General features: G+C 45.1%; 1 protein-coding gene across 1 annotated transcript in view; it reads right to left on the bottom strand.

The window, feature by feature from the left end:
- The window catches only part of LOC137384244 (dynein axonemal heavy chain 9-like), a 584,247-nt gene that overhangs the window by 186,317 nt on the left and 381,880 nt on the right, over nt 1–16,050 (bottom strand). The window contains exon 53 of the mRNA XM_068057979.1: nt 7,268–7,503. Coding sequence (XP_067914080.1) covers nt 7,268–7,503 — 236 coding nt within the window. The remainder of the gene's footprint in view (nt 1–7,267; nt 7,504–16,050) is intronic.

Here is a 16,050-nt window from a genome sequence, read left to right as displayed (position 1 = left end):
CTTAGTAGCTTTGGTGGGCATCCGATCTTTTCTAGTAGTCTGAAGAGACCACGTCTGCTGACGAGGTCAAAGGCTTTGGTGAGATCAATGAAAACAATGTAGAGGGTCATCTGTTGTTCACGGCATTTCTCCTGTATCTGATGAAGGGAGAACAGCATGTCAATGGTCGATCTCTCTGCACGAAAGCCACACTGTGCCTCAGGGTAGACGCGCTCGGCCAGCTTCTGGAGCCTGCTTAGAGCGACTCGAGCAAAGACTTTCCCCACTATGCTGAGCAGGGAGATTCCACGGTAGTTATTGCAGTCACCGCGGTCACCTTTGTTTTTATAGAGGGTGATGATATTGGCATCGCGCATGTCCTGTGGTACTGCTCCCTCGTCCCAGCACAGGCATAGCAGTTCATGTAGTGCTGAGAGTATAGCAGGCTTGGCACTCTTGATTATTTCAGGGGTAATGCTGTCCTTCCCAGGGGCTTTTCCGCTGGCTAGAGAATCAATGGCATCACTGAGTTCTGATTTGGTTGGCTGTATGTCCAGCTCATCCATGACTGGTAGAGGCTGGGCTGCATTGAGGGCATCAGTGGATAGGATTGCATTTCTTAAAGTACTTCTATCACTTTACAGTGTCATAGAAAAGTATTACAAAAGAACTATTGATTGATAAAGGGCATATTAGGACACTAATGTAAATATACAGGAAGGATAAAGCAGAAACAAATATCTTCCGATAGATATGAGGAGATTAAATCCAGTCCTCATACACTTCAAAGCAGCTCAGACAGCGAGCTGCAAAAAATTCACTTTCCTATTTCTGGCTAAGGAAAGTTGCATGATGAAGTAGGAATTTCGGTGAGTGGAAGAATTAAACTTTTAGGGATGATTTTGGCTGAATACTTGCGATGTTAAAGAAATAAAGAGGTGGCAAGATGGGTATAAAGTTGCAATGCCAGTTTAGCCTGCATTTAGCACAAGACACTGTCTTGGTAAAGAAGTGGAAGCGTGCACTAGGAATGGACATCCAGAGGATCGTTAAGGGACTGATTGACAAATAAATTGTCTACCAGTGCTCATTAAAGAGGCCGTACATTATTTTGGTGGATAACACTTCATTGAACAACCTGTCCAACAGAGACCAGCTGAACAGGAGTAAACAAGTCATTGCTGAGTATTTTGAGTGCTCCTTAAAGCCAAGCTCAACTTCCACTTTCTGATTGAGATCGACTAACTGTACTATGTTTGAAGAGGGCTTTTAAAAAACATCAGGAGAATTTCTAGGACAATTTATCGAGACTTCACCAACATTCTTATCCACACTTTTCCCGATATTCACTCAGTCCTTCATCTAAGAGTGAGTGCTGTTCTACTGTACCTAATTGGAAACCTTATAGGAATCACTAACAGAAAAGAAGAGGTTGGTCATGGGCATCTTGCTAAGGATCCCCTTGTTATGCTGGAGGAACTGGAGGAGTAGGGACCAGGCAGACCAGCACCAGTTGCTGCAGGACAGACAGACAGGAGGATCAGGAGGGCGAGGCTGGCTCTCAGGAGGAAATCCTCCTGTCTTCAGAGAACAGTAATTCTACATTGACATAACCCAAGACCAATGTATGAGGAGGCCACACTTGACTGACGAGGTCATTACAAAGATCTGTGGCCTTGTGAAACAAAGATTTGGATGTCACAGCATAGTCAGGACTGCATTGCCTGTGAGAGTCAAGGTCACATTAGGTCATAATGCATTTATCATAAGACAGTCAACTGTCCCACAGAATCTTTGAGCCCCAGTGCAATGTGCAGAACTGGCTATTAGGTGACAAGGGATACGCTCAATGCGTTGGCTCTTGACTCCCCTGAGAAGCTCCAAAATATCAGCTTAGCATTCATAAAATGAGAGCCACTCAGACACCTGGAATATCATTGAGCAGACCATTGAGGTCCTGAAATATTGGTTTAGGTGCCTTGACCAGTCAGCAGGTGCCCTGTGGTACTCAGCCAGGAAGGTATGCAAATTCATGGTGATTTGCTGCATGTTCCACAATCTGGCAATCATGGAAGACCACCAGAAATTGTGCCAGAGGATCAAGCTCAGAAGCCACAAGAAGAGCAGGAAGAGGAGGGGACTAGGGGGAGCACCAGAGGCTTCCGGGTAGGAAGGCTGCACCTGGGCGGGATGCTTGCCGCCAACTAATTGAAGAGCTCTTTTGAGAAACGTGCTTCATTATCAGACTCCGGAGCATTGTCGCCACATGTATCTTTCACGACTTAGAATCCAGTGTCAATCAAATGGTCCATCATCTACCTCATTCCTTTCAACCTTTTCCCCATGAAGATCACAGTAAAAAGTCCACCGATTCCACCACTATCCAATTACCATCATCACCCCTTATAAACGTAAAAACAAACTATGCAAACATAACAGAACCAACAGCGCTTAAAATATTAAACTATGCATCTTGGTGCTTACCCTTTGAAGTGCTATCTAGAAGTGCTCTTGTGTAATCTAATATTTCCATGAAATACAATCCCAGTGACAGCAGCAGGTGAGGTGGATGGCTGCTGAGAATGTGAAGAGGGCAGTTCAGATGTCCTATTGGGATTGTCTCGAGGGGCTGTGGGCCATGTTGTCATTTTCTCAGTCTTCACCATTTCAGTGTGGGCTTCAGCAGCCTGGGCCACTTGGCTGACAGGCAATGACAAGGTTGAGTGGCAGGGGAGGGAGCAGCAAAGCCAGCATCCAGAAAGAGGCCAGTATGTACCTGCTCCATTATTTCCATACCACTATCTCAGGGCCTCTTTCCAGCCAGTAATCGGCTGGAGAACAGATCTGTGGGCATTGAAGCAATACCCTTTCAGCCGAGGAACTCAGAGTCACCATGGCAGCTGCTGAGCTTTCAATGCAGCAATTTACCATTCCATGGTAGCTGCAGTAACTGCAGTGGAAGCTGTGACTTCAGTCATCAGATGCTGCATGATATCAGGCTGGAAGTCACCACCCTTCCAAGCTGGAAAAAATGGATTCCATGCTCTTTATCCAGCTATGCAACAAGGTGGAGGTGAACTCCTCCATCCCACTAGACACAACCCGTAGGCTTTCAGACAGGCTGTCCATTGCACCAACCATCTGGTTTGTTAAACCCATTAGCCTTTTTCTGACGTTTGGCTCTGTGAGGTCCTCATCTGACTCCTCTACAGAAGAACTGGTATGAAATCACTCCCCCCCAAGAAAGGTGGCACTTGTGGTGTCCCTTCCATCCTGTACGGCTGGTACCCACTATTGCCCATTGTGTTGCACTGTGAGAATTCATCTTCCAACCTCGCCTTTAAGTTGCATGTGCTGCTGGATTCTAAATTGGTGCCTGTGACTGTGGTAGCCATTGGCGCAGTGCATTTATCCTCGTCTGCCCCCTTCCCCTGGAGGGCAGTGGGGTGGGTGCCAAGGTGACTGTTGCCCTTACTGAAACTGCTCCATGGGACAAGGTGCATCTTACTCCTGGAAGCGTGCAATGATAATGCTGGAAGGGTGAGGGTTCAGTGCATGTGGCCACCATAGGAGTATGTGTGTGATGAGGCCAAATGGAGTTTGAGAGTGAGATAGCTTTGGATGATTAGGGATTAGGAATAGTTGCGCTTCTGTAAGGAAGCTGAGGGGCCATATAACTCTACGCATCATGCCCCCGTTCTACCTCTGGTCAGCACAGGCTCCTAATGTGGATGTCATACCGGCATGCTTCACCTCCCCCAGTCAGACCCTGCTCCTGCCTGCTATGTGTTAATTTCTCCTGGAAGATAAACAAAAGTGACTGTGAATGAGTGTGTGTGTGTGAGAGCGCGTGCGTGCGTGCGTGAGGGAAAGCTACATTGTCACAGCAACTATCTCTCTTAAAAGAGATCTTAAACTGAAGTCCTTATCAGACGGATTTAAAAAAGATCCCATGGTGTATTTCAAAGGAAATTATGGAGTTTGCTGCTAGTTAACATTTTGCCCCCTCAGCCAAAGCAGTTAAACTGATCATTTATCTCATTGCTGTTTTAGGGTACTTGCTGTGCACAATAATTGGCTCTTATGTTTTCCAAACAGTAATGGCCATACTTCAAAATTAATTTTATTGTGCAGCACAGGAACAGCCTGAGAATGGGAAAAGAGCTACATAAATGCATCTCATTCTTTCTTAAAGGAAAAGGCTAGATTTAAGTCTTTCAATACATCCTACCATTGCATTTGTACTTATAAATATATAGGAAAACACCAAAAATGCTAAATCGTTTGTTTAGTGATGCTGAAACAAACAAGCATTCCTGCTGTGCAACATGCAATATTTTTCACAAATCTGCTTCTGCAAATATGTAGGCCAACATCTTGAGCGAGGTTGTCACACCCAACACACAGCTGAATCTGCACTGATGGAGAAGCATATTCCAGCAGGTGCTAGGGATGGAAATTGGAGTTGGTTTGGATATCAGTCAATTTTCACAGGAGTTGGAAAGACCAACCCTTAAAAAAAAAACCATACACAGTCAAATGGTAATGCATCTTAGTCTAAATCATGTCTTATACTTAGCCCTGCATTAAACTGTTTGTTGGGCGACTGTTATATTTACCTTACACAAACAGGGATCTCTGTTCACCTTATTCCTGGTATTTATCCAATATTAAAATTCCTTTTTGCACTTACAACCTTTTGTGTGATCTTGGAACAAACACACTAAATGAATTCCTGTTTTATATGTAGTTCTTAATTTGTTTCTTTTTATTGGACCCATGATAGATTGCTCCTTTAATTGAATAGACTTAATTAACAAACAGGTTGACAATGACAGCAGGTGAAAGCCAACTCTTATTCAAGACAGAAAATCTCAAGGACAGAAAAGGCAGAGGCCTGTCTGGTTTGCCTAACTGATGAAAGGTCACAAACCTGAAATGTTAACTCTGATTCTTGCTCCACAGATGCTGCTGAGTATTTCCAGTATTTTCTGTTTTTATTTTAGCTTGTCTAACTACTGTTCTAGCATTCGTAGCCAAATGCATATTTCTCTTCAAGATACTTGCCCAATTTGACCTTGAAGAGTTCTAAGCCAGTTACCCCTGCAATCTCTGTTGATAATCTACTAAGAAAAAGAAATTCCAAAGAAAAAGTTATTATGAGAGTTTTTTTATTCACTTCTGGGATGGAAGCATCACTGGCAAGGGCAGCATTTATTGCCCTTCCCTAATTACCCTTGAAAAGGTGATGGTGAGCCACCTTATTGAACTGCTGCAGTCCATCTGGTGTAGGTACACCCACAGTGATGTTAGGAAAGGAATTCCAGTGACAGTGAAGGAATGGCGACATAGTTCCAAGTCAGGATGGTGTGTGACTTGGAGAAAAACTTGCAACTTGGTGGTCTTCCCATGCATCTGCTGCTCTTGTCCTCCTCGGTGGTAGAGATACCAGGTTTGGAAGGTGCTGTAGAAGGAGCCTTGGTGAGTTGCTGCAGTGCATCTTGTATATGGTGTACACTGCTGCCACTGTGTGTCAGTGGTGGAGGGAATGAATGTTGAAGGTGGTGGATGGGGTACCAATCAAGTGGGCTGCTTTGTACTGGATGGTGTCGAGCTTCTTGAGTGTTGTTGGAGCTGAAATCATCCAGGTAAGTGGAGAGTATTCTATCACACTCCTGACTTGTGCCTTTACGATAGTGGACATGCTTTGGGGAGTCAGGAGTTGAGTTACTCGCTGCAGAATTCCCAGCCTCTGACCTGCCCTTGTAACAACAGTATTTATATGGCTGGTCCGGTTAAGTTTCTGGTCAACGATAACTCCCAGGATGTTGATGGTGGGGCCTTCAGCAATAGTAATGCCATTGAATCACAAGGGAAGATGGTTAGATTCTCTCTTGTTGGAAGTGGTCATTGCCTGGCACTTGTGTGGCCCGAATGTTACTTGTCACTTATTAGCCCAAGCCTGAATGTTGTCCAGGTCTTGCTGCATGCAGGAACGGACTGCTTCAGTATTTGAGGAGTTGTGAATGGTACTGAACACTGTGCAATCATCAGTGAACATCTCCACTTCTGACCTTATGATGGATGAAAGGTCATTGATGAGGCAGCTGAAGATGGTTGGGCTTAGAACATTAGCCTGAGGAACTCCTGCAGCAATGTCCTGGGGCTGAGGTGATTGATCTCCAACAACCACAACCACCTTCCTTTGTGCTAGGTATGCTTGCAACCAGTGGAGAGTTTTCCTCGGATTCCCATTGACTTCAATTTTGCTTGGGCTCCTTGATGCCACACTTGGTCAAATGCTGCCTTGATTGCAAGGGCTGACATTCTCACCTCACCTCTGGAATTCAGCTCTTTGTCCATGTTTGAACCAAGGCTGTAATGAGGTCAGGAGCCTTGTGGCCCTGGTGGAACCCAAACTGAACATTGATCATCAGGTTATTTCTGTGTAAGTGCTGCTTGATAGCACTGTCGACGACACCTTCCATCACTTTGCAAATGATTGAGAGTAGACTGATGAGGTGGTAATTGGCTGGATTGGTTTTGTTCTGCTCTTTGTGGATAGAACATACCCGGGCAATATGCACATTGTCAGATCGATGCCAGTATTTTAGCTGTACTGGGCACAGCTAGTTCGGGAGAACAAGTCTTCAGTACTATAGCCAGCAAGTTCTCAGGGCCCATAGACTTTGCTGTGTCCAGTGCCTTCAGACCTTTCTTGATATCATATGGCATAAATAGAATTGGCTGAAGACTGGCATCTACGACGGTGGGCACCTCAGGAGGAGGCTGAGATGAATCATCCACTCGACACTTCTGGCAGAAGATGGTTGTCAATTGAGAATGGCGATATTTGTGGAGCTTTCTCCTCCTGTTAGTTGTTTCATTGTCTACCACCATTCATGACTTGATGTGGCAGGACTGCAGAGCTTAGATCTGATCTGATTTGTTGGTTCGATTTATTTTAATTATCGTGTGAACTTCTGAATTAAGTTCTGACAATTATACAATCTGTAAGTGTGCCAGGAAAACTAATAACTAATTCAGCAAAAAATTGACTCCCATCCAATGAGCTTTGAGGGCAAGGAATTTCATACACGTTCAGCAAAGACTGAAGAAATTACACAATAGTACTTTAAACCAATTGGACATGATAAACAAGGAACTGAGACTGAGGTGTTACAATGTCAGGCTGAAAATCAATTTCTTCACAGCAATTCCACACCGATGGTGCCCAGTTTGAATCAGATTTTTTCATTACAAATAAGCAAGTTATGAAATGGTTTACCCTCTCTGGCCAATCCTCACAACTCGGAGATCTTCTCCATACTTGTTCTTGATCCATTTGATACCTTGCAACTGGGGATCAATCATAAGTGGCCAGCGTTCACAACTCGTCAAGATTGTAGCATTCTCTGTGGACATTCTGTCGGCAGGGAGACCTTCGTTCTGCCAGGTTGCAACATCTGCATCATCTGTAAGCATGGTCAAGGGATCCAAATCAGAGGTCACGGGGATTGGAACCTGAACATGTGAAAAACATAAGTTACTTTCATTAAGACCGTAGTATCTCAGCATAACATATCTTAAGCTTTTACTTTCTCTTCAACCATTGTAGCTTTTTGATCCACTTACTCTTCTGAAGCTGCTAACTTCCTGGGAATGCAATAGATGTAATGTGTATGGATTTCATGAAAGTATTCAATTAGGTATCTCACAAGAGGCTTGTTAATAACATTATGAACCTATGAAAAATGACGGACAGGAGAAGACCACCTGGTCCATCTAGCGTGTTCCATAGCTACCTGTATCACATACACAGACTCCCTTCCCACTTGTAGCCATTAAACCTCCTGAAAGGGTATAAACAGATAAAAAAACCCATGTCAATTAGTGTAAGATATCTCTAAAATTCCTCTCAGAGCCCCTTAGATGATTGAAACCAGTGCATAAAAATGGCTTGGCCTGGTTAACATTACAAGGCTATGCAAAACATCAGTCTTATAAATTAAGAGGAAATGTAATAGCATATATAGAAAATTCATGGTCGGCCCCAACCCTGGCATTAAAGTCCCCCAGCAGGAATAGGTGTTCGGTGTTGGGGATGCTGCTAATGATGTTATGGAGTTGTTCATAGAACTGGTCTTTAGCTTCAGGTGCGGAGCAGTGTTGGAGCATAGATGCTGAGTAGGTGTACTGGACCAGAGGTGGTGAGCAGTCGGATGGACAGTATGCGTTCCGAGCCATTTGAGGGAGGCTCTATCATGCTGAGCAAGGAGTTTCTGATGGCGAAGCCCACTCCATGCTGTCTTGGTTCTTCAGGATCCCTGCCCTGCCAGAAGAAGGTGTAGTCTTGCTCTGCTAGAGAGCCACTCGCGGGGAGGCGAGTCTCCTGAAGTGCTGCAATGTCCACATTGAATCTACTGAGCTCGTTGTTAATGATGGCGGTCTTCCGAGAATCGTTGATTTATGTAAGGTCTTCCGACAGGCCAGGACACATAGTTCTGACGTTCCAGCTTGCAAAGCGAAGGGCTGGTACCTTCTTTCCTTTTTTCATGTTGTTTGGTGCGGTGTATCAGTCCACCTTTCGGGCAATGACCCTGAGCTCCAAGCACCCATTGAAGCAGGCAGACTGTGGCGGGACAGAACCTTATTGACCGGGGGCTGCCCGGTTTGAGGCGGGCGGTAGCTGTCCAGTGAGGTGCAATGACCTCTCCCACCGACAAAGGCAACCCGTGGCGCCCAGTTTCTACGCCAATTTATCTGGACTTATAACCCGTAACTGCTGCCTTCCGTGTTGTTTTAGTCGCTGTGAGGCAACTATGGAGTGACCTCTCCATGGCGCATGCCTGGGCAAATTTATGGAGGTTGAGAGTTGCCCAGTCGTCAAAACCCCCCTCTCGGCCTTTCTGGTGGGGTCCAAAGGAGTGCAGGACACAACGTTTGGCACCAGTATGGCTGCAGGAACTGCCGGAAACATGCCAAAGGTGACACATGACCGCCTACGGGGTTCCGCTCCGGATTTTCTGTTAGGGTTTACTCCCTTAGCCTTGGTCTCTCCCGAGACGCCCACAAGGCAGTGGGGTTGTTGGGGCCCCTACACAGGTGTAGGATGGTGCCGGTGGGAGGAGGGGATGCAAGGGGGAGGGGTAGAGGGAGGGGGTGGGGGGGTGCAGGGGAAGGGGGTGCGGGGTGAAGATGGTGCGAGGGGGGGGGCGGGCTGGGACGGGGTTGTGAGGGGGTGAGCTGAGAGGGTGGAGCAGGGAAGGGGACGGGGGTGGGGGTGGGGGGGGGGTGGAAGGGGGGTAAAGGGGGGGAGGGGGGGTGGAATCTGGTGCAGGTAATAAGCCATTTCCTCAGTGCCCACCATCGACGTCCGGAAAGCTCATCCACGTCCTTCGGGAGGTGAAGCATCATTTGGCAGACTTAGAGGTGATTACATTTGCTAAGGGTTTTTTTTTCTGCAGTGGTTTAAATAAAGGCATGCAGCATTGCCGACAGTGCGCTGCAGATGCTCTCCGAGCCATCTCCCGCGGGCGCTTTGAAGTTGCGGCCGGGGGGGCCGTTCGTGGATGTTTTGGGTGTTCGGGGCACCTTTTCACAGGACTTCTCTCGGGTCCCGCAGCTCCTTCTTCACCTCAATGGACTTACCGCATGCCGTGGCTGCAGACACTCTGGACTGTGAAGACAGCAGGATCGGAGATTGAAGTATCGGCAGCTGTGCTCGTCAATTTCATCCGGATCAATTTCATTGAGAAAACAAAGAGCAGGTGTGGCTGGGGGAGGGCAGTGGGCCCAGGTAACATACACTAAACTAACTGTTAACTTTTAGATAGGGCTAAAATGAACTGATTTAAAGAGCCAGGGGAATTTAAACAGTTTAAGAGGGCAGATTGGGGGAGAAAACGTTAGGGATGGGAGCAGATGGCTCCCTTGAACAGCAAGGGAGCTTCCTAGGGAGCTTCCAGCCCAGGAGCCATCTTGAACATGCTATGAGTCAGCTTTGACCACCTACGGCAAAAGTGCGAAGAGAAATGCAGACTGGTTTCAATCTCATAATGAAGAGCTGGAACCTGTCATAGCCGCTAAGCGCATTGCACTTTTGAACTACAAGAAAGCCCCCAGCGATTTAACATCCGCAGCACTTAAAGCAGCCAGAAGTACTGCACAAAGAACAGCTAGGCGTTGCGCAAACGACTACTGGCAACACCTATGCAGTCATATTCAGCTGGCCTCAGACACCGGAAACATCAGAGGAATGTATGATGGCATGAAGAGAGCTCTTGGGCCAACCATCAAGAAGATCACCCCCCTCAAATCTAAATCGGGGGACATAATCACTGACCAACGCAAACAGATGGACCGCTGGGTTGAGCACTACCTAGAACTGTACTCCAGGGAGAATGCTGTCACTGAGACTGCCCTCAATGCAGCCCAGCCTCTACCAGTCATGGATGAGCTGGACATACAGCCAACCAAATCGGAACTCAGTGATGCCATTGATTCCCTAGCCAGCGGAAAAGCCCCTGGGAAGGACAGCATTACCCCTGAAATAATCAAGAGTGCCAAGCCTGCTATACTCTCAGCACTACATGAACTGCTATGCCTGTGCTGGGACGAGGGAGCAGTACCCCAGGACATGCGCGATGCCAACATCGTCACCCTCTATAAAAACAAAGGTGACCGCGGTGACTGCAACAACTACCGTGGAATCTCCCTGCTCAGCATAGTGGGGAAAGTCTTTGCTCGAGTCGCTCTGAACAGGCTCCAGAAGCTGGCCGAGCGCGTCTACCCTGAGGCACAGTGTGGCTTTCGTGCAGAGAGATCGACTATTGACATGCTGTTCTCCCTTCGTCAGATACAGGAGAAATGCCGTGAACAACAGATGCCCCTCTACATTGCTTTCATTGATCTCACCAAAGCCTTTGACCTCGTCAGCAGACGTGGTCTCTTCAGACTACTAGAAAAGATCGGATGTCCACCAAAGCTACTAAGTATCATCACCTCATTCCATGACAATATGAAAGGCACAATTCAACATGGTGGCTCCTCATCAGAGCCCTTTCCTATCCTGAGTGGTGTGAAACAGGGCTGTGTTCTCGCACCCACACTTTTTGGGATTTTCTTCTCCCTGCTGCTTTCACATGCGTTCAAATCCTCTGAAGAAGGAATTTTCCTCCACACAAGATCAGGGGGCAGGTTGTTCAACCTTGCCCGTCTAAGAGCGAAGTCCAAAGTACGGAAAGTCCTCATCAGAGAACTCCTCTTTGCTGACGATGCTGCTTTAACATCTCACACTGAAGAATGCCTGCAGAGTCTCATCGACAGGTTTGCGTCTGCCTGCAATGAATTTGGCCTAACCATCAGCCTCAAGAAAACGAACATCATGGGGCAGGATGTCAGAAATGCTCCATCCATCAATATTGGCGACCACGCTCTGGAAGTGGTTCAAGAGTTCACCTACCTAGGCTCAACTATCACCAGTAACCTGTCTCTAGATGCAGAAATCAACAAGCGCATGGGTAAGGCTTCCACTGCTATGTCCAGACTGGCCAAGAGAGTGTGGGAAAATGGCGCACTGACACGGAACACAAAAGTCCGAGTGTATCAGGCCTGTGTCCTCAGTACCTTGCTCTACGGCAGCGAGGCCTGGACAACGTATGCCAGCCAAGAGCGACGTCTCAATTCATTCCATCTTCGCTGCCTTCGGAGAATACTTGGCATCAGGTGGCAGGACTATATCTCCAACACAGAAGTCCTTGAAGCGGCCAACATCCCCAGCTTATACACACTACTGAGTCAGCGGCGCTTGAGATGGCTTGGCCATGTGAGCCGCATGGAAGATGGCAGGATCCCCAAAGACACATTGTACAGCGAGCTCGCCACTGGTATCAGACCCACCGGCCGTCCATGTCTCCGTTATAAAGACGTCTGCAAACGTGACATGAAATCGTGTGACATTGATCACAAGTCGTGGGAGTCAGTTGCCAGCATTCGCCAGAGCTGGCGGGCAGCCATAAAGACAGGGCTAAAATGTGGCGAGTCGAAGAGACTTAGTAGTTGGCAGGAAAAAAGACAGAGGCGCAAGGGGAGAGCCAACTGTGCAACAGCCCCAACAAACAAATTTCTCTGCAGCACCTGTGGAAGAGCCTGTCACTCCAGAATTGGCCTTTATAGCCACTCCAGGCGCTGCTTCACAAACCACTGACCACCTCCAGGCGCGTATCCATTGTCTCTCGAGATAAGGAGGCCCAAAAGAAGAAGAAAGAAGAAAATATAGAAAATTGACTGATTGCACAGAAAACAAAGAGCTAGAGTAAATGGCATTGCAGTGATCTAAGAAGGGTAAGAAGGGTATGCCATAGGGGTCAGTGCCAGGTTCATTTTAGTTCTTGGCAGATAAAGATGTTTTGGGCTAGGGACTAGGATGCATGACTCCAGAACTGCTGATAATAAAAAAGTAAGGTGTCTGGAAAATAGCGAGGATGAGTGTAAAAGACATGAATATGTTAGACATTTCAGTTGAATGGGCTGACAGCTGGTAGATGCAATTTATTGTGGATAGGTGTAGATAATACAATTGGGAGGAAAAACAAGGAATGATACTTGTTACACCAATGTGTTTTGTTGAATGATAATTTTCTTCGTCCACTGACTGGAGATCTGACTTTATATTTTTTTTAAGACATTTAAAACATTTTTAAAAAGATGACTGCTGGCTGCTTAAGATGATCACTTGGTTTGCAACACTATATCCTACATTGCAAAGGACTGTGAGGAGGGAAACAAAATATCTGCTAATTCCCTCGCAAGAACCAAGACCCAGGAAGTTTAAAGGAACTACCTGTTCTTTTCAGTAAGCAGAGAAATACTACTAACTGCTATGTTTGAATCACTGAGTGACTGCCATGTGACAAGCTCCTCCTCATCAGTGGTTTTAAGATGGTGATTTTCTCTGCAGCACAGGAAAAGCAACTGGACTCTGACATGAGCAAACCCTATGTGGGGATCCCTCTCTCTCTCTTTCTCTCCATTCCAGCTTGAAAGTTTTCAAATCCTGCTTGTTGACTGACCACCTTTGCATATGCCAGCTACAATCCAAAACCCTGTTGGAGGAAATCATCCGCATCACTATCTTCAAAAGACCAACTGAACCAGTCATCTACCTCTTCAAACTAAAAGCCTCAGGATCACCGAATTTAGCTAGATGCCAGCCAAATCACCAAACTCCACAGACTGTATACCTTTTTTTATGGACTCCAACTCAACCAATCTACCTTTCCCCATTCTGTAACATATTTGTGTATGTGTAAACCTCTAGTGTGTGAGAGTGAAAGTTGCTGCATTGTTTATAAGTTCGGTTTAGGTGCAATAAAGTTAACCTCTTTCTTTGTTAACTCACGAAAACCTGTCCAATTGGTTCTTGTTATGATCATACAAGTAAGTAATCAAACACCTACTGAATTGGCCAGTACATATACTTTAAGGAAGAATTAAACCTGCTGTGGTCAAACAAGGAGAGGAAAAAGAGGAAAGTCCTTCGACTCCTCCTCACTTGACTGTAACAGACTGTACGATCAATGAAAGATATAGATGAACAGAGAGATTTGGAAGTTCAAATACTTAAATCTCTGAAAGCATAATTGCACTTAGGAGAATACAATAAAAAGGTCAGCAGTTTTTTTTTAATAAACAGTGGCATTTTTCATTACTTCTGAAGACTAAAGATGTAATAGTAAAGTGGTACAAAGCATTGGTTAGAGTACATTTAGAGTGCTGTAAGCAGTTTTGGAACTCATTTTTCAAAAGACATTAAAAAACATGTTCAACAGGATGACACAAGGGAAGGGAAATTATAGTTATGAGGAGAGCGCTGATATACTAGGATTATTTCCAGTGAAGCAGCGTAGGCAAAGAGAAGATTTAATAGAGGTATTTTAAAATAATGGAGGATTTTGATAGACTGAACATGGAAAGAATAATTCTTCTGGTTGGGGGGGTCAGTGCTGAAGAGTTTAAAATTACCACTAAGGGAGTGAGAGGAGAGGGGTTAGGAGATATTTCTTTATGAAGAAAGTTTGCCACAGGGAGTAGTTGAGCCACAGAAAACTGTATTTTTTCAGAGAAACTTAGGTACACATTTGAAGGAGAGGAATATACAGAGCTTTGCAAAGGGAGTGCAGCAATCTGTATAGTTTTAGAGTGCTCCAACAAAAAGCCAGCACAGACATGACAGGATGAATAACCTAATTTTGTGTTTTTTGTCTTTAACCTTTTATTACCACAGTTGAGATCAGCTAACTCAGTACAAAATGTGGATCAAACAGGAAACCTGTATGGTTCAGAGATGCCTGGGCAGAGAAGTCACCTGCTAAGCCACATAGAGGAATTTCACTTTTACTTTCAATGAATATTAATACTGCATGTCATTTGATGACCTGTGCAGCAGTTACATAATTCAATCACAGGTTTCAAAGAAGATCCACAAAACACACAAATGTTGCTCTTGTGGCTCTAGTTGCTCCCAAAGTCTTGAAGTAATTGACAAATTACTAATTAATTCCCGACAAGAGCTCTACATGTTAAACTCTGCTGTAACAGTAACGTTTCAACCTGAGACTAAAATTTCTGTAAGAATCACTGTATGAGTCCTATTGACAGACATGTTTTACATCCTCTGAATATACGGGAGCAAGTTGTAAGAAAGCGTGATTGGTAAAGTTTTTGCTAAGAGCAGCAATATTGGCCAATAGTGCTGACAATTAATGTGTGATATTCAGTGTCGTGATGGAGGGATGAATTCTGGTTCCTTATCCACATAACTTAAATTGGAAGATACTGAGCAGAGGCATCTTCCACAGGGGAGAGGAACAATCAAAGAATTTGATACCTTAAAAATCTTCATCTCCGACTACTCCCAATGCCACGTGCTATTGTTTATAGGAATAGTATGTTAAGGCAGGTAAACTTGTGGCTGGAGAAATGGTGCAGGACTGTGGGCTTCAGATTCCCAGGGCAATGGTGGCATTTCTGGTGCAGGTGGACAGTTTGCATCTTAATAGAGTTGAAACCAATGTCCTCATGGTCAAGTTAACGAGTACTACGGAGGAGGGGCTGAATTAATTTGGTACTGGGATAGGAATAGGATGAAACATTATAGAGGGAAAGCAAGGTGCACAGAGGACTGGGAAAGACAAATAGCAGTATAGTAAATAATAGTTTAGAAATAGCAGGGAGAAATGTGAGGCAGTCTAAAAATGGTTTGGAGTGTATGTGTGTAAATGCATGTAATATAGTAAAATAATGGCATTGAGCTGCAGACAAATCTGCAGTTCACTATGATATAGTGGCAATAACAAGAGACCTGGCTCAAAGAGGAGGAGGGTTGGGAAATTAATATTCTTGGCTACAAGGTGTTCTGGAAAAATATGGAAGAGGAGGAAGGAAGGGTTGTGGCAGTATTAATTAAAGAAACTATTGTGGTGGTGCAGAGGAATTATGTAGTTGAGGGATCAAAGACAGATTCTATTTGGTTAGATTATGGAACAATAGAGGAGCTACTGGATATAGGTCACCAAATAGTGGAAGAAGATAAAGGAGAAAATTTGCAGGCAAATTATAGAAAGATTCAAGAACAACAGAATAGTAATAATGGGGGACTTCAATTATCCTCATATAGACTGGGATAATAATAGTATAACAGGGGAAGAGGAGGAGGAATTCCTGAAATGTGAACAAGAAAATGTTCTTGATTAGTGTGTTTCCAGCCCCAAAAGGAAGTACTGGTGGATCTAGTTCTGGGGAATGAAGTGGACCAAATGGAGCATATTTCAGTACAAGAGCATTTTGGAAACAGTGATCACAATATCATCAGGTTTAGAATAGTTATTGGAAAGGATAAGGAACAATCAAGTGTAAAATATGTGTGCCAGCTGCAGCTCAGTGGCAGCATTCTTGGCTCTGAGTCAAAAGGTTGTGCGTTCAAGTTCCAGTACAGAAACATGAGCACCAAAATCTAGGCTGACACTCCAGTGGAGTACTGAGAGAATGCTAAAGGAGGTGTTGTGTTTT

This window comes from Heterodontus francisci, chromosome 26 (genome assembly GCF_036365525.1).
Source record: "Heterodontus francisci isolate sHetFra1 chromosome 26, sHetFra1.hap1, whole genome shotgun sequence".
Taxonomy (NCBI): domain Eukaryota; kingdom Metazoa; phylum Chordata; class Chondrichthyes; order Heterodontiformes; family Heterodontidae; genus Heterodontus; species Heterodontus francisci.
The sequence above is the reverse complement of the archived record's forward strand: the minus strand, read 5'-3'. Positions and strand labels throughout refer to the sequence as shown.